The sequence below is a fragment of the Telmatherina bonti genome, assembly GCF_933228915.1.
Source record: "Telmatherina bonti genome assembly, chromosome: 24".
In the NCBI taxonomy this organism is placed as follows: Eukaryota; Metazoa; Chordata; class Actinopteri; order Atheriniformes; family Telmatherinidae; genus Telmatherina; species Telmatherina bonti.
The window spans coordinates 22,527,696-22,555,238 of record NC_136633.1 but is presented as its reverse complement, the minus strand read 5'-3'; the positions used below and the strand labels follow the sequence as shown (position 1 = coordinate 22,555,238).

General features: G+C 45.1%; 2 protein-coding genes across 2 annotated transcripts in view; one reads left to right on the top strand and one right to left on the bottom strand.

The window, feature by feature from the left end:
• LOC306774155 (rho GTPase-activating protein 20-like) overlaps positions 1-4,632 on the top strand; it is a gene marked incomplete at both ends in the record, with an annotated part of 29,644 nt that extends 25,012 nt beyond the window's left edge. The window contains 5 exons of the mRNA XM_079264135.1: positions 82-194; positions 284-512; positions 2,845-2,959; positions 3,037-3,872; positions 3,943-4,632. Of these exons, the coding sequence (XP_079120261.1) occupies positions 82-194; positions 284-512; positions 2,845-2,959; positions 3,037-3,872; positions 3,943-4,632 (1,983 nt within the window). The remainder of the gene's footprint in view (positions 1-81; positions 195-283; positions 513-2,844; positions 2,960-3,036; positions 3,873-3,942) is intronic.
• A 2,279-nt stretch (positions 4,633-6,911) lies between these two features.
• On the bottom strand, positions 6,912-23,393 carry LOC306774032 (adrenodoxin-like). Its single transcript, XM_079264003.1, has 4 exons — positions 22,912-23,393; positions 10,612-10,736; positions 10,389-10,518; positions 6,912-7,479 (listed from the first exon to the last, which is right to left on the bottom strand). The coding sequence occupies exons 1-4, from the start codon at positions 23,043-23,045 to the stop codon at positions 7,371-7,373; spliced, it is 498 nt and encodes a 165-aa protein (XP_079120129.1). The 5' UTR covers positions 23,046-23,393; the 3' UTR covers positions 6,912-7,370.
• Between the last annotated feature and the right edge of the window lie 4,150 nt (positions 23,394-27,543).

Sequence of the window (27,543 nt, the reverse complement as noted above, 5' to 3'; positions counted from 1 at the left end):
AAAGAGGATGGTTAGCTTAACTGTGATCAATTACCAGCTTTGGGTCTGACTTCAATGTAAACTTTCCATGTTTCCTTCTAGGATTTCTTGCGCAGCATCCCAGGAAGCCTGTTGGGCTGCGAGCTGCACGAAGAATGGATGGATGTGCTGGAGGAAGAGGATGAGGAAGACGAGCAGGTGCAAGACATTCAGAGGTAACAAACAAGCTTTATGGCGCTTCCGACATATTTCCAAACCCTTCCTTTGCATTTCTTCCACGCCATTCCGTTGCTTCGTCTTGCAGGATGATTTGCCGGCTAGCCAAGGACAACGCCCTGCTGCTGCGCTATCTGCTGGCCATGCTGCACGGTATCCAGGGCAACGCTCATGAAAACCAGATGACCAGTTTTAATTTATCCGTGTGCATCGCCCCAAGCTTGCTCTGGCCTCCAGGAGCGCCTTGTAGCCCCGAGGTGGAAGGAGAAGGAACTAAAAAGGTGAACTATCTATCAGATCTCCATTTACTCAAACATTACTAACCTTCATATTTGCGCATGGCAGATAGATTCAGCAACTTCATAATACGCTGTGGAATTCGACCTACATTTCAGAGTACACTGACCGCCGCCACTACAATGACCTTGATGTCTGGGATTATCGCACTGGAGCCACAGGATTAAATCAGAATAAACGTCATAACAGGGAACTAAAAGAGTATTTAGTTGTTTTTGTTTGTAGAACATAAAAACCAGCTTTTCGGCTTTGATTGTCAGATTTACAGAGGCTGAAGAGTTTAACTTTACAGCAAATTCCTGAGAAATGTTTCATAAAATATTAATCTTCTTAACAACAAGTAGCTGCAGACACAACAAATAACCCCAAGGTTTCTCCTGAGTCATAGTGCTGTTATATGTTCCTTTAACTCCGCTGTAATTTCTGAAACAAACCAGTTTCTATCAAAACATTATCCTTCCCAGTAGTAAGGTTTCATCTACAGCATTTAAACCTTTAACTCCCAACATGAATGTTGGGAGGAACGAATGTCTCCATTGACAGGAAAAGTACATCAGTCTTAGAATATCACTGTAATCAAACCTTCACTTCAAACAACTCTTATCCAGGAATGTTCATTGATTATAAACATGTATCCCACCTTCCCTTTATGTCTACAATCCAGGAAAGAATAGCTTTAACTCCACTTTTCATCCATTTCAACCTAAATATTCCATTTCTACAGCTCATCATAGCACAGAGATGGTGAACATTCGCTGTGTTTCCATGACATTTTTTTAAGTTTCAACAAACAACAATTGCAATTTGCAGGTGTTTCCATAGAATATTGTTTAGCGGTTAAGCCTCAAGTCTCATTCCTCTCAAGATTTCACCAAAATTACGGCTTATGCACACACATTTTTTATTTTCTGCAGAGAATTTACTTTGGCTTTTCTGTCTCATTTTCTTCTCTAAAACTCTTGTTCCATACTGGTCATGACCCCACACGTCACATCCAAGCACACGTCAAATGTCAAAAAAAGTAGGGATAGGGAATCTATCTAAAAAAAAAATCCAACATCGGGACTTTTTGCTTCTCTATTTTATTGGTTCAAAAAGATTTTTTTCCCCAAATAATTATAAATTTTTTGTCATTTTTATTGATCTTTTTACTTGTCTTCTTGGGCATTATAGCAGCATGATGGTCTAGCTACTGTGTAGTTTTATCCCAATTGCTATTACAAAAAATGACTCGCGAAAAAAGTTTTGTACTTTTTTTCTGTTTTTAATCTCCACAAAAATCAGCAAGATCGAAGAATCGTGAGAATCGCTATTTAAATCAAATCAGCACCCAATAAATCGTAATAGAATCTAATCGGGACAAAAGCATATTACAGTCCAAATAAATAGGCTTGTTTTTCAGCGTCCTCGAAACTGTATTGGTGTTATGTGTTGTCCAGGCGCTCTGTGTGTGTTTTAACACTGCCGTCAGTACCGCTCCACATAGACCACGAAAGGCAAGGATGAGATTAAGGACCGTTATTTTTCTCCACCTAACCATATCACATGAGAGGCATGTTTTGTGTATTGTGGAAGTAACGTTGTAAGGCAGAAGGCTATACTGATTGGATTGGATCAGGGGTGAGACCGCCGTCTAAAGTTGTGATATGCTTATGAATGTGCTTAACAACGCAGTCATACGGAGAAATGTGCATGGAATTTGTTTTGGAAAAACGAGGTGGAGACATCTACTATCCTGCAACTTTAAGATGCAGCACATCTCACTCAGTCAGAGGCTCGTTACGACGCCTCTGCAGAGCTGGATGACATGCTTGAGGGGTACAGGTGTAAAAATTGTAAACAGTAAATATTCCACACACATGGAGGGCAGGGAGACCCAGACTTAGAAACACAGCTAACGTTAGTCATGGAGGGTCTGTACTTGGACTGATACTTTCCACACCGTACACGACTCCTGTAGATCATGTCATGAGACAACATGGTATCAATCTTCATCACTATCCAAATGATACTCAGATTTATTTCTCCATAAAGCCTGATGAAACCAGTTTTGTTAGAAAATATGACTTAAAGACATAAAGACCTTAAATCTTTTCCTCCTATATTCAGACAGACTGAATTTTTTCTCTTTGGATCTGACAACTTCCAGACAAAATTACCAAGCTTTGGAGTACTCTGGATAGAATTACCTTTTGCTCCAGCACTTCCAACTGGGATCTGTCCGTTGACCCGTAGACACCAGGTTCCTAGGACCGCCATCTCTCTCCAAAACGAGGAACATCCTGTCTCAGTGATGCAGAAAATCTTTCAGACTGCAGGTCTATATCAAAGGTCTCCTCTGTCCCCCTGCAGGTCTGTGAACTGGTCAAGTTCATGATCGAACACTGTCAGCAGATTCTGGGGGAGGAGCCGTCCTCCCTGTTTGGAGGGCCGCCGCGGAGACGAAACAGTGAGGAGATGGGCTCAGGTACAGGACATTCGGAATATACTCACAATAAAGTGCATAAAAACAAACATGGCAACATCTTTTGGGTTTACCTTCAGAGTCCTGGGCGTACCCGCTGACCGACTCATCATACGACAGTCTGGAGAATGAGCTGGACAACAGCAGCGGGGGGTCTCCCAGTCTCTGCAACAGAAGAACCCTCCGACCCAAACAGGGCAGCCTGGACTCCATCCTGACGTTTAGCGACTACGACCAAGACACGGATCCAGATGTGCGCTCTGCGGGGCGATGTAGAAGGCGGGTCCTGGAGATCCCAAGTCCCAGACAAGAAGAACAAGCTGTGGACATGTCCACCCTGGACTCCCTGTCTCTTGAAGGCCGGCACACACAGCGGCGGCGCTCGGAGCCGGCAATCGCGTACGCCGCTAAGTTCTGCCCGTACATTTTAGGCAGCACCGATGGTCTTACCGGTGAGGGCGAAGATGCCGAAGAGGAGCTTTCCAAGAGGCCGAGCAGCAACTCGCACCTTCATTTGTACGCCCAAGGTCAGTCTGGGCTGACTGGGAGAAGGTCAGCAGCTCTGGGAGCCAGCTCCTCCAGCTTGTCGTCCAACCCCACCTCTCCCGCACCCACCCACTCCTCCCTGGACTCGCTGCAGTCCCTCAACGGCGAGCAAACCAGAACCACCAGGCGGGCGACAAAAACGCATCCGCCTACCACTTCTACACCTTTCACCATCAGCTCTGCTCAAACGTCCAGCGAAAACCTGAACCGAGTGGTCTGTCCTAAAGAAAACCCCTCCAGGGAGCAGCTCAACTGGGTGGCGTTAAAAGGCTGCATGGGCCTCCACCCAAACTCGTGGCTGAAGAAAGACCGGAGGCTGTCGCTGACCCAGCAGGAGACTCTGGAGAAGGAGGACGACGACAAGGCGGGGGTGAGTGTCGATGAAAAGTAGCCGATACGGTTGTTCTGAACGTCCCACTGAGGTGTGTTTCTGCCAACAGGGAGGGACCACCGATAAGTCGCCCGCCGCAGCAAAGCCGACGTCCAGCAGCCAGAACAAACCGCGAACATCCCGCAGAGGCTCAAAGGATGCAGGAGAAAGAGGGCGGTCCCACCAGCTTAAACAGGACCCCCCCAGTCCTTCTTCACTCCAGTTTCCTAAATCTACCTGGTTCACCGGGTCAGAGTCCCCGCTGACGGTTCAGATCAGCGACATCCATGGCGACGACAAGAAGAGGTGTGCGGGGGACGAGCCCAAGCAGTCGTCAGCGGCTTTATTTTACAAGCACAGCGGCCCGTCGCTGTCCCTGTTCAGACGACACAAGACTAACACCGTAGAGGACAGCAGCAGTCGCCTCTACCAGCGGCGAGGCTCAGAACCGGGGCGGCAGGTCGTGGATCGAGCTACCTCCTTCACCCGAGCGAGACTACCCAGCGACCCGGGACTGAAGGTGTCTGAGGTGGATTCGCAGAGAGGGACGTCAGACACCCGCTTCTGCCTCTCCCCAGGTGCCACCAAAGCAGTGAGGGACTACTTTTCCTCCCACCCACGCAGCCATCCCCAGAGCAGCCAGCAGGTGGCGCTCGCCCTGGTGGAGAGTCGCAGGGAGTGGCTGAGGAGGTGCAGCAACCCCGCGGCGGCAGAGCCGGATTTTGAGCAGCTGCTGTTCGCAGAAGAATCTTATGTCTGATTATAACGGTAACCCATAGCAACACAAAGCACTTAAAAACGATTAACAGCCCATTTTTATCGCACAGCTCCAGAAAAACTTCACGGTTGTCCGATTGACTTGGAAGTGAACTCTTCATTTTAGGTCTCATGGTTTCCTGTAGCTGTAAATAACATTCTCAACGTTTCAGCGTGCAGGTTAAATCCAGTCAGACAAGCTGGAATCTCATTAGTTCGCCAAGTCGGAGCAAACGGTTTATCTTAAGGCTTCAATATAAGGTTCAGTTTCTTGCCTAGTGCTTTCTGCCTTTAAGGGAATGTGGTTGTTTTTGCTCAAATGTCCTCAAGGCTGGATTTACACGTGCAGAACAAGTCCAACTCTCACCTTAAGAAGACTGTTTTGGTATTGAAATTTGCGTCTCATCTGGATCTTTTGGCTTTGGGTCAGCAGTATCACACGTTAAAAAAAAAAAACCTGCCAATCATCAAAGTACCTGGTGTTGCCTTCTTTTCTAAACATGTAGAGGTTCTCTCATTGGTTGCCCGATAGCAGGACAGCCTGAACGCAACACTCTGTTTAAATTCTTCACACATGCAGCTGTAACTTATTCACTACTGTGATAGTGTAAATGCAGCCTGATCGGAGACTCTTGGCACATAAAGAAGCAGCAGCAACGTTTGCAGCTGCCATCTTTGTCGCCAACTACGTTGTTTTAATGTCTGCTGTAATAATATGAAGTAATGCTTTTTATTTATTCCGGGAGCTACAACAGGGGTTCGTCTCCACACAGCAAGTTCAGATAAGTCAGTTTCACAACCAATCAGATTTCTCCCAATTCTTAACCAATCACAGCGAGAGAAGGCGTCCACAACCAAATCTTAAATCATGTGGGGATGGTATGACAAGGCAGCGCTGGGGCTCAAACTGGGGTCGTCAGATCGTTGTAAAAAAAAAAAAAGATATAAACAGGATTTATCAAATAAATTTGGGATTTTTTTTAAAAATCAAAACCGTTATTGCAGATAAACATATTAAAATGTGTGGAATTAGCATCATCTTGATGTGAGAAGTGGATTTTAGGTGTTTAGGGGCTTTGCTGCATCAGTAGACTGATAAATCCACTTTATCCTGATATTTTTCCAGCCGTCCAATCATAGAGGTTTTAGTTTCTCTGCTGCAGCACGATGTTGATCAGTGGCTCTTTCAGGCCGCATTCACATCAGCTTTTTGATCTGAATCCGAGTCTGTTCACTCGGAAAGTCCACTTCGTTTGGGGAAATGTGAACGCGCCAAATGAATTCTGATTTGGATCAAAGAATCAGATTCGGTTTGCCTACAAACGCAGGTCTCGGCCCGTTTCAAGTGGACCAAATACAGGAAAGACTACAAAAGAAGTCACTTCCTGCATTTGGCGTGGCATTGCATTGTGCGTAAATACATAGCGATGGCGTTAAGAGTCCTCTGCCTCGTCTGTTGTTTATACTGCGGTCATTGTTGCAGTGTGTTTATGTATACTTGCATAAGACGAAATAAAAAAAAAAACAAAACAGTGATAGTTTTGTCTCCACGTTTAACTCGCAGGTGGAGGAAACGGTTTTCGTCTTCACGCGGTTCTTGTCCTCTCTTTTTGCTAAATACCAGTGCAGCGCCACCTTTGGTGGGAATGGGGATATATTATTGTAATGGTTTGGCTGGTTTGACCAAAGTACAGCGTGAACACGATCTCGGTCCGAATGGATACACCCCCCTTGAACTGAGCCGAGTCACCAATCGGACCGAGTCTTGCGGACTATCTTGATGTGAATGCGCCCTACCAGTCTGGTGGTGAAGCTTTTCAATTGCATCAGGTGTGTTGTAGCAGGAAAACAGTAAAACCCAGAGGACGGTAGATCTCGAGGACCGGAGTTGATGAGCCCTGACGCTGCAGTGGCGAGCAGGTGCGTAATCTTGGGGGTCTAGAGAGGCACGGCCGCAAAAGGAAAGTCGGATTATGGAAACTGAGATGTATAAAATCACGTCTATCGCCTAATTCTGCCCACGGTTATTCAAACCGCCTTGATCTTGCCCGATCGCATTCTCTGATTGGTTCTTATTGTGTAAATGTGGTCAAAATACTTTGAACTTACAAATGTGGAGATGAACATTAAAGGCGCGTCCCTGTTGCAGCTACGGGCGGTTGCTTTCTGATGTACTCGCGCCATGTTGAGCTTTGAAATCTGCATTTACAAATAAACAAGCTGATATAAACAACTGAGTCTGGCTGGAGAGAAAACTCATCCGACGCCATTAGAAAGGTACAATTTTATTACTAATTCTTTCCTCACCACACAGCCGTGCTGTTGCTATGTACAATCACATGATCAAATGGTGACAGTGAGGATTTGATCAAAGCATCAATGAAAGTACATACACGATCAACTAAAGAATTATAATATTTAAGGCCTTGACAAGCTTTAGCTGCTTTGTTTCTTTCAGTCAGACTGACGTGACATTCAGAAAGGAAGAGACTCGCTGTTTTCTGGCTCAAAGCATCACATGTAGCAATAATATAGATTCAATAAAGTGGAAAAACCAGATTATGTGCTCATTAGTTAACTAGACGGTACTTTAACTCATAAATACTCTGAATCTACACGCTGGTTACCCAGAAACGGCTGCTTATAGTTCACTCTAATCTGTTTAGATTGATAAAAAAATAACAAGGCAGTTCTGTGGGAGTCCACAGCAGCACCGACATGTTTCCACCTAGCGGCTCTCGGTTAAGACGAGCCGTCTTTGCTTTGCCGGATGTCGGCGACGCTCTCTGGAACCCTGGCCACCATGCCGTCCAAAGACTTGGTCAGGCAGATCTGGCAACCCAGACGTGATCTGTGCAATTAAAAAAATAAATAAATAAAATAAAACAATTGGTGCTAGCTTCACAGCTAACAACAAACATGGTTCATGTAAATATTCCTGAGACCACCAGATCGTACGTAACACCAGGGAATGTTTTCAGATTAAAAGACGTGAGTAAACAGCTCTGAATAACGAGGATCCAGACTGTCGTCGGCGGTACTGATCTGTAAAAACGCTGCTGAGAATCATTCAGTTTTTCTGTTTAAACGTTTTCTTGGTGATTTGGCGCCACCTTGTGGAGATCACACTTTACTACAGGAGCTGCTTAAATTAAATCAAATAATTTCTGACATCCTCCCTGCGTGGGAAAGCAGACGTGTCACAGTCCCAAACCAAAGTTCACCACCTGCTTGAACTGAGCAAACAGGTCAGAGCCTCCTTTTGGATAACTCCTGCAGGGCAGCGAGCTTTCAGATGCAACCAGCAGCTTTTCATCTCCTAAATCCAGTCTGCAGGTTTTCCATGTATCCTTGCTCCAACACACCTGACTCAAACTAATCAGTCATTTATTGGCTCTATGTAATGGAAGCCAGGTGTGCTGGAGCAGGGATACATGGAAAAGCTGCAGGACAGCAGCGCCTGAAGCCTGACGTTGGTCATCCTGTCCTGAACTAACATGGAGAAGGTGTTGGTCTGTTCAGAAAGGTCAGATCATCGGCATCAAGACATCTTAAGGAGCAAAAACTACTAAAACTGGAAGGATTGGGAGGAATTATCGTCTTCCAGGATTCAGGACTGGGTTTAATGGTGACAGTAAGAACATTTTCAGAAGAACAATGTGACTGAACAGCCAGAAGAAAAGCACTGATCATGAAAAGGCTTCAGATAGAAGGAGGACGTGGTCTGGCGAGTCCAAACAGACCCTGTTCCAGAGTGAAGGAGCATCATGGGGAGAAGTGACGAAGAGGACGTGATGAAGACATCATGTCTGGTGTTACTGTCAGATTGGTGACTGAAATTTTTACAAGAATTTTTCTTTTTTGTCAGATTCTTCTAAATCTGGGTAATGTTGGTGCATTTTGCGCCCTCTGGTGGCCAAAAATGTTCATGCAGGAAAAAAAGGCTATAATTGCCAAACATCAATAAATTTTAGTCACAAAAATGTAAAATTTAACAATTTAAATGCTTATTTTAATATTTTGATTAAAAACTTACTTATAAAAATAAAAAAATACTTTTCTTTCAAACAAACACTGAAATTAAATAAAGTTTAAACGAGGAGTCAGAGTCTAATCTGCTTCTACCATCATGGTCCGACACACTAAACATCTTATAATACATGTTTATTTCTTTTTATGAAACTTTTTTAATGTTTAATATCTTTTAATTTTCTACAAATAAATAAATAACATTCAGGTAATACCACTGGGACACAAACACAGTTACTTCTACATACATCAGTGCATCATTGTCTGTTTTGTCTTTCTCCATCTTACATTAAAAAATGTACAAAAAAATATTAAGTATTGAACTTTTGATTAAGTTCATTCAAATATGCCCTCAATTATTTGCTATACTTAGGTTAGGTTTTCCTCCCTTGTGAAATAGTTGAGAAAAGGAACCCATTTATTCTGAAATGTCGCGTTTAATATGCAAGTTAAGGGTTAGCTGTTTGCAATTAGCCGTTTTAATTATCTCTTCCCATCACCGATATTTGTTATAAGAAATATTCATTTTATTTGTAAAAGTTCTCAAATTTACTAAAGTATAGGAAGTATTTTATGTCACCACCATGTAGTTTTTATGCAAAACGACAGTTGTTAATCTACAGCATTTCTCTTATTGGCTGATCTGAATCAGTCAATAACGCGTTGCCATGGTGATGCCTGTGATATTAGTGATTTACTGAACGTGTGTGTGTATACGTACAGCGGAGGAGGAAGAAGATAAAAGTCCTGAAGACGGGAGGGAGAAGACGACGCGGGACGAGGTAACAAGCATTCGCAGAACGATCGGGATTAACTGGGAGCGGAATAAACGTTTACATGACGAAGGAAATAAACCAGAATCTTTTGATTTAAGTTTCATTCAAAGTTGAACCTTTTCCTTCAGAAAGTTGTTTAAATGCTCATTTTACATCATTTTAAATTGAACTTATGTGGAATTAAAACCCGTACAACAGTGAGATGTGATTTGACGAAATTCAATGGGACGTTTTTGGACACGAAGCTCCTCAGACGGAGTATCTGGTACCACATAAAAATATTAACGCAATCAGTTAAATGTTGTTGCTCATCTTTCACGTTTCTCCTGATATTTATTTTTGGAAATAATTCATGTTTAATGATTTTTTTTTTAATCAATAACTCATTAAACTGGGATTGAAATGGTTAGAAATGACTGAATGTTTGGTATTCTAAGCAGGAGTGAAGTTATAAAAGAAAAAAGCCGATCACCTTTAATAAAAACATTGTTTTTAAGAGGGTTTAGTCATATTTGGCTACCAGCGTTGTTCAGCGTGAGGAAGACAGGAGGTTTAAATCGCTGGGATGCGGATCTGGAGGCGACTTCGCTCCCATCATCACGACAAGATCTCGGAGAAAACGCGACTCTGGACGGTAAGAACGTCGCAGGCGATCACGGCGACAGCGGAAGTCTGTACCGCTCATATAAACGTCGTCAACCTGTGTTGTGTCAATAAAGGACGACAGCTTCAGCTGGGTCTTTTACAACATAGCTCAGCTTATCACGACGAACGCGACACTACTGTCTGCCCAACTACATCCCGTTAAACACTCATCACGCCGCTCTGACTAAACTTACAGGGTGACGCAACAGTTCCTAGAAAGCAGAAGACGGAGGTTAATCCTGCTGTTGATCACACTAACCGGTGCTGATGTGTGTAAAACCAACCAAGCCTGTGACATGTGACTCCTTACGTGTCTGTCAGGCCGTAAGCTAAGTCCAGCATGTCCATCTCCTCGTCCGTGACGGGTCCCAGCTTCTTGTACACCTCCTCATCAAAGATCAGGTGACACGTGGAGCACGCCAGCGTTCCCTCACATGCTCCTGCAGACACACACACTGCGTTACCGCCACCTGTGTGATGGAATGCAGCTCGTATGACAGGACGTGTGCAGACCTGACCTGATGTTTACATACCAAAGCCGTCAAAGTCCAGGTCTTCGTTTATGACCACGTCTAGCAGAGAGTCTCCAGGAGAGCCTTTAACTGTGATCTTCTCCCCGTCTCGGTTGATGAAGTTGACCGTCACCTTGTTGTCTGACCTGAAACACACAAACACACATTTCCTACTGAGCCTGAGGCATGATGGGAGCTAGAAACAGGTCAATACGCCGGACTTTGCTGCCCTCTAGTGGCTCAACATGGTAAACACAGTCCTAGTAGAGACGAACACATTTAAAGCTATAAAAAGAGGCATTTTTTTCTGGGTTTTATGTGCTTTTCATAATTTAGTTCATTTATTTGAAATGTAATTCCATTAATCTGAACTTTTATTAAACTTATTATTAAATTACAGTTATGGAATTTAATGATAAAAAGCCTTTTATGTTAAAAACAGAACATTTAAAAGCAAAACAATCTGTCAACAGAGTTACCCTTCAACGTGGATCAGACTTTCACACTCAACTGGTTCCCAGTCTGCCTCTGTTAGTTCCACACATAAACTGAACCCTTTTATCCCAGTCGGCGTGCAGACGTGACATTTTCAGCCTAAAATTATGTAAAATAAATGTATTGTAACATTTAGCAGCAACCAGACTTTGTAGAAATAACAGAGCAGCAGCGACGAAGCCTTTTCTCATCTGCACTAGGGCTGCAACTAATCATTATTTTAATAGTAGACTAGTCTGTAAATAATTCTTTCGGTTAGTCACGATTATTTCTGTCACGCCCACCATCTGTGCTTCCAGTCGATGCAGCTTTTTTTACAGGCTCCAGCATGTTTTACTCCACTCTCTTCATTTGCATCATATGATTCCCAGTCAGTCACAACATAATGTCCTTTAGTGAGTTAAAAGAACGACTCCTGAACCAGTGAAATTTGAGCTTAACAGCTTACTACTAATTTATTTTGAAACATTTATACTTAGCTTTAGTCTCGTTTCCAAGATGTACAGAATTTACCTCAAAAGGAAAACAAAATAAACAAAATATTTTAACTTCTTCATTTTTGTAGAATTGCATTAAAATGATTACATCTTGAAAAAGCCTGTTTTGGAGATAAACAAGGGGCCAGAAGCCTTTAAACTATTCCTGAATCCAAACGATGATCCGTATCACCACCAAAATCACTTCTTCCTTTTCATATTTCCAACAACTCCTGGAAATTTCATGAAAATCTATCCATAACTTTTTGAGTTATCTTGAACACAAACAGATAAACGGCAGTAAAAACAGAAGCTCTTTGGTTGAGGAACAACAGCACATCGCTACTCGCTAATGCTAACTTTGCCATCAGGAATGATGTAAACCATGACTCCAGGGTACTTTTCTTTCAGATGCTCATGCATGACTGTGGTGCTGCCGTGGTATGCCGACTCTGCGTGGCAGACTACACGTTACACCTGTTTGACACTTTGTTTAGCGTGAAATATCCCCAAACTTTGGAAATAGGTTGCGCCGCCATTGGTTTGTTTTTCATTGTTGAAACGAAGACGCTGCACAAAATGACTATACTGCCCCCAACATTTCCTGTGGTGCTTTGTGTCATTTGCTTGGTGTTTAATGTGCTTATACTGTCTGAAAAGCCGTGGTTGGTAAATGGCGTTAGATTGGCGGGCGCAGCATTTTATTAGCAAAGCCGTTACGGGCGTTTATAACACGAAGCGTCGACACAGAAATTTCGCGTTGATTAATTTTCATTGTCGATGTTGTCAACAAATCCCTAATCTGCACGTTATCCTGACAAGTCTGGAAACAAACAACACAAACTATTTACACATTTATACTTTTCAATCTCCTCACTAAACCGCCTGGGCTGCATCCCAAACGTCTTCTTGGCTTTTTTCCAGCCGTAGAGGATCTTTATTTTCCTGCTTTTCTGATCACGGATTGATCTTTGGCTGCTCCTGATTGGACATTACCGTCAATTTATGCTCTCTGATTGGTGGAAAGTCTGACAGGAAGTGACATCATTATCATGTCCAGGTAAAAGTAGAGGTCTCTTAGTAACATGGTAGTGATGATGATGAAGATGTGATAAATAATGGATCATACAGAGTCTGAATAAACACGACATGTCAGGACTGGATCGTGAACCTCCTGGATGGATAGAAATGCTGGGAAACCTTCGTAGATCCGCTGGAGGGTCACATGTCCACACAGTTACACGCTGCATTCCTGATGATACACGTACGAACTTTCAGGGAGTTTAAAGCGAAACGTTCAACCTGAATAGAAACATTTAGCTTTTAAAGAGGACGACTGTTGTAACGCAGCATAAAAGGCAAGAAACCGCAGCAGCCTGGAAGAAAATCTGTCTTGTTCACATCGTCCTACTCAGACTTTGGTAATGGACTGGTCCCATCAACTTGTCCCGATCCAGTGGACTTTTCTCGACACCATGGACTTGTCCTGATCCAGTGAACTTGTCCCCACCATGTGGACTTGTCCCGAATCCGTGGACTCTTCTCGACACCACGTGGACTAGTCCTAAACCAGTGGGCTTGTCCCGACTCCGTAGACTGGTCCCGATCCAGTGGACTTTTCTTGACACCGTAGACTGGTCCTGATCCAGTGGACTTGTCCCGAATCCGTAGACTGGTCCCGATCCAGTGGACTTTTCTTGACACCGTAGACTGGTCCTGATCCAGTGGACTTGTCCCGAATCCGTGGACTGGCCCTTGCAGACTAGACAGCTGCGCTGCCATGACAACCAATCGTGCTGTGGGTGTAAAGCTACTACAGACAAGGTTTTTATACACAACATGTCGGCAGCTGGACAGAAGCAGAAATGTTCTGAAATCCTCACCAGCTGCGTTTTTACTGCTGCTTAGATCCAAATTCATGAGATGGAAGCAAGAAGATTTGAAGTGTTGAATGAATAAAATAGAAAAAGTAGAAAATACTTTCACTAATAAACAAAATAAAAAGTCATCCACCTGCTTCATGATCTTCTTTGTCCTGATTTAGAACAACTTTTCTCCTAACTTCTAACATTAGAATGAAGCGGTTTCTAAACTGATCCAACAATCAATAAACTCACGTAAAGGACTATTTTCCCATCATTTAACATCCAGATGTTCCCAGATGTTCAGGATAATCCTGAAGTGGAGCACTCCTCGTTTTCCTGCTGTGGTTCTCCACAGTTCCTGCTTCAGCCCGTTACAAACATTTCCTCCACTGAGTTACGACGAGGAGCCACACCGCTGGAACCGGCTCATGTTCCACTTCAACTCCTCCAGAAACTCACCAGTCACGCCCAGAGACATTTAGTCCAGTTTATACTAACCATGCAACCAGTTAAACCAGTTCAGATAAACCAGTTCAACAGCTGTTTACATCCTACGGCGTCAAAGCAAAGCAGCTCTGGTCCTCAATACTCTCAAAATGGTAACCATGGAAACCAGCAGAAAGCACCAAAAATTGTCTTTGATTTAATCCTCCGTCCTGAGCTGCACCAAGAGGTGGGGGAAGGAAAACCTCCATCAGGACCAGAACCAGGAGGGAAAACCTCCATCAGGACCAGAACCAGGAGGGAAAACCTCCATCAGGACCAGGACCAGGAGGGAAAACCTCCATCAGGACCAGAACCAGGAGGGAAAACCTCCATCAGGACCAGGACCAGGAGGGAAAACCTCCATCAGGACCAGAACCAGGAGGGAAAACCTCCATCAGGACCAGAACCAGGAGGGAAAGCATCCATCAGGACCAGGACCAGGAGGGAAAACCTCCATCAGGACCAGAACCAGGAGGGAAAACCTCCATCAGGACCAGGACCAGGAGGGAAAACCTCCATCAGGACCAGAACCAGGAGGGAAAACCTCCATCAGGACCAGAACCAGGAGGGAAAGCATCCATCAGGACCAGAACCAGGAGGGAAAACCTCCATCAGGACCAGAACCAGGAGGGAAAGCATCCATCAGGACCAGAACCAGGAGGGAAAACCTCCATCAGGACCAGAACCAGGAGGGAAAGCATCCATCAGGACCAGAACCAGGAGGGAAAACCTCCATCAGGACCAGAACCAGGAGGGACAACCTCCATCAGGACCAGAACCAGGAGGGACAACCTCCATCAGGACCAGAACCAGGAGGGAAAGTCTCCATCAGGACCAGAACCAGGAGGGAAAACCTCCATCAGGACCAGAACCAGGAGGGAAAACCTCCATCAGGACCAGAACCAGGAGGGAAAACCTCCATCAGGACCAGGACCAGGAGGGAAAACCTCCATCAGGACCAGAACCAGGAGGGAAAACCTCCATCAGGACCAGAACCAGGAGGGAAAGCATCCATCAGGACCAGGACCAGGAGGGAAAACCTCCATCAGGACCAGAACCAGGAGGGAAAACCTCCATCAGGACCAGGACCAGGAGGGAAAACCTCCATCAGGACCAGAACCAGGAGGGAAAACCTCCATCAGGACCAGAACCAGGAGGGAAAGCATCCATCAGGACCAGAACCAGGAGGGAAAACCTCCATCAGGACCAGAACCAGGAGGGAAAGCATCCATCAGGACCAGAACCAGGAGGGAAAACCTCCATCAGGACCAGAACCAGGAGGGAAAGCATCCATCAGGACCAGAACCAGGAGGGAAAACCTCCATCAGGACCAGAACCAGGAGGGACAACCTCCATCAGGACCAGAACCAGGAGGGACAACCTCCATCAGGACCAGAACCAGGAGGGAAAGTCTCCATCAGGACCAGAACCAGGAGGGAAAACCTCCATCAGGACCAGAACCAGGAGGGAAAACCTCCATCAGGACCAGAACCAGGAGGGAAAACCTCCATCAGGACCAGGACCAGGAGGGAAAACCTCCATCAGGACCAGAACCAGGAGGGAAAACCTCCATCAGGACCAGAACCAGGAGGGAAAGCATCCATCAGGACCAGGACCAGGAGGGAAAACCTCCATCAGGACCAGAACCAGGAGGGAAAACCTCCATCAGGACCAGGACCAGGAGGGAAAACCTCCATCAGGACCAGAACCAGGAGGGAAAACCTCCATCAGGACCAGAACCAGGAGGGAAAGCATCCATCAGGACCAGAACCAGGAGGGAAAACCTCCATCAGGACCAGAACCAGGAGGGAAAGCATCCATCAGGACCAGAACCAGGAGGGAAAACCTCCATCAGGACCAGAACCAGGAGGGAAAACCTCCATCAGGACCAGAACCAGGAGGGAAAGCATCCATCAGGACCAGAACCAGGAGGGACAACCTCCATCAGGACCAGAACCAGGAGGGAAAGTCTCCATCAGGACCAGAACCAGGAGGGAAAGCATCCATCAGGACCAGAACCAGGAGGGAAAACCTCCATCAGGACCAGAACCAGGAGGGAAAGCATCCATCAGGACCAGGACCAGGAGGGAAAACCTCCATCAGGACCAGAACCAGGAGGGAAAACCTCCATCAGGACCAGGACCAGGAGGGAAAACCTCCATCAGGACCAGAACCAGGAGGGAAAACCTCCATCAGGACCAGAACCAGGAGGGAAAGCATCCATCAGGACCAGAACCAGGAGGGAAAACCTCCATCAGGACCAGAACCAGGAGGGAAAGCATCCATCAGGACCAGAACCAGGAGGGAAAACCTCCATCAGGACCAGAACCAGGAGGGAAAACCTCCATCAGGACCAGAACCAGGAGGGACAACCTCCATCAGGACCAGAACCAGGAGGGACAACCTCCATCAGGACCAGAACCAGGAGGGAAAGTCTCCATCAGGACCAGAACCAGGAGGGAAAGCATCCATCAGGACCAGAACCAGGAGGGAAAACCTCCATCAGGACCAGAACCAGGAGGGAAAGCATCCATCAGGACCAGAACCAGGAGGGAAAACCTCCATCAGGACCAGAACCAGGAGGGAAAGCATCCATCAGGACCAGAACCAGGAGGGACAACCTCCATCAGGACCAGGACCAGGAGGGAAAACCTCCATCAGGACCAGAACCAGGAGGGAAAACCTCCATCAGGACCAGAACCAGGAGGGAAAGCATCCATCAGGACCAGAACCAGGAGGGAAAACCTCCATCAGGACCAGAACCAGGAGGGACAACCTCCATCAGGACCAGAACCAGGAGGGACAACCTCCATCAGGACCAGAACCAGGAGGGAAAGTCTCCATCAGGACCAGAACCAGGAGGGAAAACCTCCATCAGGACCAGAACCAGGAGGGAAAACCTCCATCAGGACCAGAACCAGGAGGGAAAACCTCCATCAGGACCAGGACCAGGAGGGAAAACCTCCATCAGGACCAGAACCAGGAGGGAAAACCTCCATCAGGACCAGAACCAGGAGGGAAAGCATCCATCAGGACCAGGACCAGGAGGGAAAACCTCCATCAGGACCAGAACCAGGAGGGAAAACCTCCATCAGGACCAGGACCAGGAGGGAAAACCTCCATCAGGACCAGAACCAGGAGGGAAAACCTCCATCAGGACCAGAACCAGGAGGGAAAGCATCCATCAGGACCAGAACCAGGAGGGAAAACCTCCATCAGGACCAGAACCAGGAGGGAAAGCATCCATCAGGACCAGAACCAGGAGGGAAAACCTCCATCAGGACCAGAACCAGGAGGGAAAGCATCCATCAGGACCAGAACCAGGAGGGAAAACCTCCATCAGGACCAGAACCAGGAGGGACAACCTCCATCAGGACCAGAACCAGGAGGGACAACCTCCATCAGGACCAGAACCAGGAGGGAAAGTCTCCATCAGGACCAGAACCAGGAGGGAAAACCTCCATCAGGACCAGAACCAGGAGGGAAAACCTCCATCAGGACCAGGACCAGGAGGGAAAACCTCCATCAGGACCAGAACCAGGAGGGAAAACCTCCATCAGGACCAGAACCAGGAGGGAAAGCATCCATCAGGACCAGGACCAGGAGGGAAAACCTCCATCAGGACCAGAACCAGGAGGGAAAACCTCCATCAGGACCAGGACCAGGAGGGAAAACCTCCATCAGGACCAGAACCAGGAGGGAAAACCTCCATCAGGACCAGAACCAGGAGGGAAAGCATCCATCAGGACCAGAACCAGGAGGGAAAACCTCCATCAGGACCAGAACCAGGAGGGAAAGCATCCATCAGGACCAGAACCAGGAGGGAAAACCTCCATCAGGACCAGAACCAGGAGGGAAAGCATCCATCAGGACCAGAACCAGGAGGGAAAACCTCCATCAGGACCAGAACCAGGAGGGACAACCTCCATCAGGACCAGAACCAGGAGGGAAAGTCTCCATCAGGACCAGAACCAGGAGGGAAAGCATCCATCAGGACCAGAACCAGGAGGGAAAACCTCCATCAGGACCAGAACCAGGAGGGAAAGCATCCATCAGGACCAGGACCAGGAGGGAAAACCTCCATCAGGACCAGAACCAGGAGGGAAAACCTCCATCAGGACCAGGACCAGGAGGGAAAACCTCCATCAGGACCAGAACCAGGAGGGAAAACCTCCATCAGGACCAGAACCAGGAGGGAAAGCATCCATCAGGACCAGAACCAGGAGGGAAAACCTCCATCAGGACCAGAACCAGGAGGGAAAGCATCCATCAGGACCAGAACCAGGAGGGAAAACCTCCATCAGGACCAGAACCAGGAGGGAAAACCTCCATCAGGACCAGAACCAGGAGGGACAACCTCCATCAGGACCAGAACCAGGAGGGACAACCTCCATCAGGACCAGAACCAGGAGGGAAAGTCTCCATCAGGACCAGAACCAGGAGGGAAAACCTCCATCAGGACCAGAACCAGGAGGGAAAGCATCCATCAGGACCAGAACCAGGAGGGAAAACCTCCATCAGGACCAGAACCAGGAGGGAAAGCATCCATCAGGACCAGAACCAGGAGGGACAACCTCCATCAGGACCAGGACCAGGAGGGAAAACCTCCATCAGGACCAGAACCAGGAGGGAAAACCTCCATCAGGACCAGAACCAGGAGGGACAACCTCCATCAGGACCAGAACCAGGAGGGAAAGTCTCCATCAGGACCAGAACCAGGAGGGAAAACCTCCATCAGGACCAGAACCAGGAGGGAAAACCTCCATCAGGACCAGAACCAGGAGGGACAACCTCCATCAGGACCAGAACCAGGAGGGAAAGTCTCCATCAGGACCAGAACCAGGAGGGAAAGCATCCATCAGGACCAGAACCAGGAGGGAAAGCATCCATCAGGACCAGAACCAGGAGGGAAAACCTCCATCAGGACCAGAACCAGGAGGGAAAGCATCCATCAGGACCAGAACCAGGAGGGAAAACCTCCATCAGGACCAGAACCAGGAGGGAAAGCATCCATCAGGACCAGAACCAGGAGGGAAAACCTCCATCAGGACCAGAACCAGGAGGGAAAGCATCCATCAGGACCAGAACCAGGAGGGAAAACCTCCATCAGGACCAGAACCAGGAGGGAAAACCTCCATCAGGACCAGAACCAGGAGGGAAAGTCTCCATCAGGACCAGAACCAGGAGGGAAAACCTCCAACAGGACCAGAACCAGGAGGGAAAACCTCCATCAGGACCAAAACCAGGAGGGAAAACCTCCATCAGGACCAGAACCAGGAGGGAAAACCTCCAACAGGACCAGAACCAGGAGGGAAAACCTCCATCAGGACCAGAACCAGGTAGGAAAGCATCCATCAGGACCAGAACCAGGAGGGAAAACCTCCATCAGGACCAGAACCAGGAGGGAAAACCTCCATCAGGACCAGGACCAGGAGGGAAAACCTCCATCAGGACCAGGACCAGGAGGGAAAACCTCCATCAGGACCAGGACCAGGAGGGAAAACCTCCATCAGGACCAGAACCAGGAAGGAAAACCTCCATCAGGACCAGAACCAGGAAGGAAAACCTCCATCAGGACCAGAACCAGGAAGGAAAATCTCCATCAAGACCAGAACCAGGAGGGAAAGCATCCATCAGGACCAGAACCAGGAGGGAAAGCATCCATCAGGACCAGAACCAGGAGGGAAAGCATCCATCAGGACCAGAACCAGGAGGGAAAGCATCCATCAGGACCAGAACCAGGAGGGAAAACCTCCATCAGGACCAGGACCAGGAGGGAAAACCTCCATCAGGACCAGGACCAGGAGGGAAAACCTCCATCAGGACCAGGACCAGGAGGGAAAACCTCCATCAGGACCAGGACCAGGAGGGAAAACCTCCAAAAAGACCAGAACCAGGAAGGAAAACCTCCATCAGGACCAGAACCAGGAAGGAAAACCTCCAACAGGACCAGAACCAGGAAGGGAAGCCTCCATCAGGACCAGGACCAAGAGGGAAAACCTCCATCAGGACCAGAACCAGGAAGGAAAACCTCCATCAGGACCAGAACCAGGAGGGAAAACCTCCATCAGGACCAGAACCAGGAGGGAAAACCTCCATCAGGACCAGGACCAGGAGGGAAAACCACCATCAGGACCAGGACCAGGAGGGAAAACCTCCATCAGGACCAGGACCAGGAGGGAAAACCTCCAAAAAGACCAGAACCAGGAAGGAAAACCTCCATCAGGACCAGAACCAGGAAGGAAAACCTCCAACAGGACCAGAACCAGGAAGGGAAGCCTCCATCAGGACCAGAACCAGGAGGGAAAACCTCCATCAGGACCAGAACCAGGAGGGAAAACCTCCATCAGGACCAGAACCAGGAAGGAAACCCTCCATCAGGACCAGAACCAGGAGGGAAAACCTCCATCAGGACCAGAACCAGGAGGGAAAACCTCCATCAGGACCAGAACCAGGAGAGAAAACCTCCATCAGGACCAGAACCAGGAAGGAAAACCTCCAACAGGACCAGAACCAGGAGGGAAAACCTCCATCAAGACCAGAACCAGGAGGGAAAACCTCCATCAGGACCAGAACCAGGAGGGAAAACCTCCATCAGGACCAGAACCAGGAGGGAAAACCACCATCAGGACCAGGACCAGGAGGGAAAACCTCCATCAGGACCAGGACCAGGAGGGAAAACCTCCAAAAAGACCAGAACCAGGAAGGAAAACCTCCATCAGGACCAGAACCAGGAGGGAAAACCTCCATCAGGACCAGAACCAGGAGGGAAAACCTCCATCAGGACTAAACCAGCGTTCGGGATGAAGCTTTAGGTCCAACAGGACAGGAAAGTTCTGGAGAACGTCCAGCAGCCATTACTTCATGTTTAGTGTTCAAAAGAAAACCAATAAAACCGTTCATGTTGCCTCTGGTCTTTTCCTTCTCCGTCTCATTTATTTACTGATCTTCCTCATTTCACGTATGAAACATTTTCCTTCAGAAAACAAAGTGAAAACGACAGAAACGGATAAGAAAAGTTCCAGTGTAACCAGTATAGTAGTGTAGTAAACCCAGTTAGAAGGTGACGTGGTAGTAAAAACCCATCTAAAACATACAGCCAATAGCAATGGAGTATAATATACCATTACTACATCATCATACTGGTACAGTGAAGTATTATTACCATTACGGACCCTCTGGCAAGTTGGGAAAATAACCTCTTTAATGTTAAACAGAGACAAGCGGCGCCAAAGGCTGGAATATCATCACAGAACATGAATGAATGAACTGCTAGCGACGTTTTCCTCCAGTTACAAGCTGCTAGACTACAACACATTCCTTCCCTCATCGCGGCGGAGCTCTGGACAAGGATTCCCTTTGACCAAAGCTGTCATGAAGGTCTAATTGATCTGAAGCTGATTTAATCAAACAGGGAAGAGTGAACTTCTTCCTCCCCCAGCTGCTCCTTCTTAGACCTTTTCTTAGATCTGATCTTGAAACCCTGCTGGTTATTTTTAACAGCACAACCCGGGTGTCAGAGCGCTGTTGCTAAACCTGGTCACTGAACGTACACTAAGCAAACAATCACACACCTGTCAAATAAATACGCTGATTGGAGAGTGTGTTCATGTGTAAATCTCCCCAGTACCGTCTAAAAGCCTGTGATATGGCTGAAACAGTAAACCCAGTAACCCTGGTGGGAAACCCTGACTAATCCGCTTTGAAACAGAAAAATCTATTAATGATCAGCTCCGCTTTGCCTCTTCTGTAACTCCAGCAGACACAGAGCGAAGGCTTGGTGAAGAAAGCAGCCTGTAGCCTGATGAATGGAGAAATGTGAGGTAAAATATTCACACAGGGACGTGTCAACCAGTTTAAGGCCAGTATGACAGCCCAAACCTTCAACCTGAGCAGCTATTATGCAACTTAAAGGGCTGTTTGGCCTTGGTTAGTCCAGCTGAGGCCAAAACCTTGTACCTGGACAGGCAGATGGATCACTTCAGCCTTGCAGGACATGACATGTGAGGCTACAGGACATTTATCTCCATGTTTTGGACTTGGAAGCTATTTTCTGCACTTTATAGAAGTTCTTACTCAGTTTAAACTGTTAGATTTGGCCAATAGTTAGTAGAATTTTTTATTATTTCCAATAAACCATCAAGCTTTTCTAGCAACACTTTTTAGTACAAGTTAAATTAAACAAAACGGGCCTGTCAGGAGAGATGAGGGACATTTGCACCTCTCCTCCTCAAGGCTGGATTATGGGTACAAGCCCAGGGGCCCACGTCCACTTGGGGCCCATGTGGGGCCTATTTACGGCAAACACCAGCAGTTTGGACATGAAACAAAATGTACATGAAAGCCAGATAGTTACACCACAGTGTCTAGTGTATTGCTATTGGTACCACTGGCTGAGAGATGTTAGAAATGTCGTTTCACGGTGTATCATTAACAATTTTCACAATCCTATCTTTCTTCTCCTGCTCAGTTGCTGCAAAAAGTTAAGTAGTATGCTCCTGTTGAGCTGCTAGTTCACATTTATAATAAAAATAGCGGCAAAACTGGTACTTATTATGTAGTTTTTACAAGTTACAACTGAAAAGACGAGAAGCAGAGACAACTTTGTTTACTTCTGGTATACATCATACGTCATGTGCACCCTCTGTCCAATCAGAACCCTTCCCACCCTTCCACTCTAAAGAGGAATTAAGTGAGAACGTGTTTCATGTAAATGTTTATTCGGAATTGTTATAGTCATTTAAACTCGTAAGAGAATAAGTTAATTCCGAATTATTAATTCCGAATTAAAAAGCACCACGTAACCGAACCCAATGTTGCGGTGGGGAAGGGGGGCCCGTGGGGCTCTCTGGGCCCTGTGCACTTTTAATCCGGCCCTGCTCCTCCTCTACCTGATGTGTTGATAACAAAGGTCATATTTAGTTCCTGGTTGACATCATGGAGATAAACTATGTTAAACTCGTTTTTAATCCTGCACATGTGGCCATAAACAGACGTACCTGAGTGTGTGTGTCCCGGTTGTAAAACTCCTCTGACCTGACAGCCAGGATCCCGCACAAACAGCCGCTTTCTTCCACGTGTATTCCCGCAAACCAGCCAGACCAGTTCGTCTGAAAGCTGCTACCAAAGCCATGTCAAGTATGAAAAAAAAGTTCTCTTTTTAAAAAAAATGGGGGAGGGAATATAAAGAGCTGTTAGACTGGTGGAAGCTTTCTCTGGCTCTGCTTTGCTCCTGAACCGGATGACTCCCAGAAGTGGAGCAGGCTAGCTGGGCTAGAGTGTTTTAGCCGAGAGGAGTCACGCTGTCACCGTCGCCTTCATTGCGTAACGTCAAGCCGCTCGTTTCCTTGGATTCCAAATCAATCATCTGATTGAACAGTGGAAGGATGTTAGCAGCAAAACAGAAGTAAAAACAGATAACATCAGTAGCAATCACACCGCCCAGGATTATGTGGATCGAAGAGGAGAGGAACTGAATAGTTTCATGCTATGAAAATAAAACAGTCCTGACTTCCGGTTATAACGTTAAAATAGTTTTTGACACCGCATATGTCAAACTGTTATACAGATTACATTATAAATATGATAAAAAATGTTTAACATAGTTATATAAAATATGTAATTATAATGCCAAAAGGCACATTTTTATTTATATTTATTTAACACCTTTCGTGTTGTGCTGAGAAATTTCATGTATAGATTCGTGTGTCGGTTATGAGAGTCAACAAGTGCAATTGTAATGTTATGACTGAGCCTAAATTAAGTGACACAAGGTATTTCTCCTGTTTTTGGAAGCACTGGAATGAATGTCTGTCTTTACGGATGTTTTTATAATTGTGTGTGTGTGTGTGTGTGTGTGTGTGTGTGTGTGTGTGTGTGTGTGTGTGTGTGTGTGTGTGTGTGTGTGTGTGTGTGTGTGTGTGTATGGGCTATGTGTCTATACATGAATGTTTGGTTGTTGTTTTTTTTCTTATTAATTGCAGATATAAACCGACGTGTCTGGAATAAAAAATAAAGTTTGTTTCGCTTTTAATTTGAAAGATAAACAGCTACATTTCCTGTATCACGTCAGCTAATTTTTGCGAACTTAACGCTGCTGGCAGGTAACGCTCCGTGCCACGCTCGTTTTGTACCAGCGCGTCATCCGCTGGGGCGGAGTTTGAGCTCTTTAAAGCTTGAAGGTATTAGTTTGTGTCTGTTTGTATGTTTTTACTTTAATGCGAATGAGAATAAACAAATTAATAACAATAAAAAGTCATTATATGTTTGTTTTTTTTTCTTTTAAGCAACGTGACCACCCGCCTGTGTTGGCGCTGAACCCGGAATGTTGCTCTATGTTGCTCAATGATAGTCACAATTCACATTTTGGACCCTCACGTCAGAGTAACACGCAACCTTGAACTATTTGACGGTTTTAAATAAGGACACAGCTTGTTTAGAGGTACAAATTCATTCATACTAACTTTGTTTTGAATGCGTAACTAAACCTGACTCCATTACAGAAACCCTGAATCAAATAACTTTACTCCCATCAGTGTGTAAGTAATAAAGTACATGCAACAGGTGGAGCCAGTCACATCAACTCATTCAACAAAATAATCCAGAAAGATGAACCTTCATCTATAACTACCCAGCTAAACTGACAAATCTGGACAAAGTATTCAAAATTATGTTATTGAGAAGATTGTAATCTAAATACGTAAATAAAAAAGCTACAATCTTTATCTTTTTAAGGCAAAGAGTTTGGTAAAAACAACCTTTAGTGGCCTCCAGAGTCACGTTCACATGTGTTGTTATCTCTACTCTCTGACCACATTCACAAATATTGATTAAACTTTAAATTAAACCAAGTGCCATTCACCTTTCCATACTTCCCAAAGCCGGAAAACAGGATGTGAACAGGGTTCATGGGAAAACAAGGAAAATCCTACATCTTTATGTGGTGATTATAGGTCAGAGGTCAGCAGGTGATATTCAACACTTTATTTGTTGTAGTTACTGTACAAACACTGTGTTCAGATCTTTATCAGGAAAGACATGAAGGCAAAGTTCATGAAATATCAGCAATCTTCAAGCTGTTTGAAGTGCGTATTAACCAATAGTTTTATTCCAGATTATCACATCCAGGTTTATGACCGCGGCAGGGACATATTAAGCTGCTGCCTTGTCTTTCTGAGTCGCTGATTGTTCATCATAGCAACCTCAGGTAAGCAGCCCGGAAACTCAGTACAACAAAAGGGAACAATATGCTCAAACATCATCAGCAAGGACGTTAATGACTGATGCGTAGCATTTGCAGGACATAAAAAGACTTGATGAACTATAAAAAGAGGAAAAAACAAAAGAGGAGAAGTAACTGGCTGTTTTGTACTTTATGTTTGCAGGATGTTGAGATTTGTGTTGCTGTTTCTGACACTGTCAGGTAAGACGTACGTGCCTTCTTCTGTCACTGCAATATGTTCATTTTATACATTAAGTGTAATAAGAATGTCTAAACAGCTTGTTTCAAAGCGAGTACTTGCATCATTTTTATGCGTAATGTCTGATTAATGTTTTTTAGAGATAACGCCAAATCATTATTTATAGTAATTGTTGAATGGAATAAACAACTAATTATGTGGAAAGCATAAAAAAAAAAAAAAAAAAAAAAAAGAAATACAAGACAGATTTTCCTCATGTTCATGACAAGGGTATCACAGCTGCAACCCAAATACAAGAAGACAGACAGATATGCAATTACTCGTTATTAAACACACTACAACACATTATTTTTCATATTAAATAGAAAATAGTGAGTAGGTAATTTTTATTAAACACACACACACACACAATATAATCGAAAGTTTTATAACTTTTAGTTTACAAAACATTTTTTAAGTCTTTGTAAAGCAGAACTCATAAAAGGTTGGTATATGTAGGAGTATTTTTATAATAATAAATAAATGAGTAATTCGCTCACTTATGAATCTAATGTAGAATTTTTGATGCAACAGTGATATTAATCATGGAATAATGACTTTAACAGTCACATGGACTAATTTGTGTGTTATCTGTGTATCTATGTTTGATGATGGTTTTACTTTTATATATATGGACCATTGTGTCTGTATTAAATAAAATAAAAATTTTCATCATTGCAGCCTCAGGTAAGCAGCCCGCAAACTCAGTCCAACAAAAGGGAACAATATGCTCAAACATCATCAGCAAGGAGGTTAATGACTGATGCGTTGCATTTGCAGGACATAAAAAGACTTAATAAACTACAAAAAGAGGAAAAAACAAAAGAGGAGTAGTAACTGTCTGTTTTGTACTTTATGTTTACAACAAAAGGGAACAATATGCTCAAACATTATATATCTATCTCTCTCTCTCTCTCTCTCTCTCTCTATATATATATATATATATATATATATATATATATAAACGTTTAAATATATGTGTGTATCCGTGTCCTAATTCATGTTGTCTTTGGGTCTTGTTGCCATGGCAGCAAAGAGTTTGAAGTGTGAATGAGGCAAATTGACCTTTGACCATTATTGATTTATTACAGTTAAAGAACTGTGAATATGAATCTGAACATTTGTTAATAATTGCTATAAATAGGTAGACATTAAACATGTTGTTTGGCTAATGGTTAAGAACACGACAGCAACGAAAGACATACCAAAGTAATTACAACATATTTTAGCAAATAACTTTTTCCATAAAATGTAACATAATAAAGAAAGTGATATTTTACACAAAACATAAAAAAAGGTTTGTTAATGTTCAATGAAATGATGTCAATTTAGCAGTCTCCTCGAGCTTTCACCTGAACCTGTGCATCAGGCTAATGTTAGCTTCTTTAGCTAGCTTTGAGCCAATCCGCTAATTGTAGCCTTCTGAAAACGAATACACTACATTACTGTATTTATTGAAGTGTTTGATGACCCTTCAATATTAACCATTTTAGTTGACTAACACAGTATGTTTACATTTTTGTGTGTGTGTAGCTGAAGAAGTGAATTTAAATACAATGTCAGACATGAGGTTAACAAAGCTAATGCTCGCTAAAAATGTCTGACCTTAGCCTTCACTGCCGTTCAGGTTTTGCAACCAGCCAGCCAGCGCTAAAAGTAACTGAATGCCATATTTTTTGTATTTAATTTCCAGTAATGTAAATTAAACACATCAATGTTGAAACATTGTTTAGCTTTATGCTACGTCTCTAAACCGTAACTCATCTATTCACCGCCACAGGCCTCCAAGCCCTCCCAATCTCAGATCTTCGGAAGCCAGCCAATCACCTTCTAGATGACTTTACAGAGAACAGCGTTTCTGACAACGTCAGAGAAGAAGTGGAGATCTCCAGAGGACTCCTGGGTGACCTCAACACCAACCTGGTGAAAGACTACATAAACAAGATGGACAGAAGAGTGGGTAAGTGGACTGTATGTTTAATAACTCACGACCTTCAAGTCCATCTAAAACTACCATATGGACTTCTTTTTAATCCACAATCCCATGGAGTCCTTTAATTTACTTCAGACTTATGGCTTGTCAGTCGTATCTGGTCTTTATGAGCTCATGATGTCTGATGTCTTCCAGTCCCGGCCGACGTTCCAGCCCAGAGAAACGGTGTGGGCTGGGTT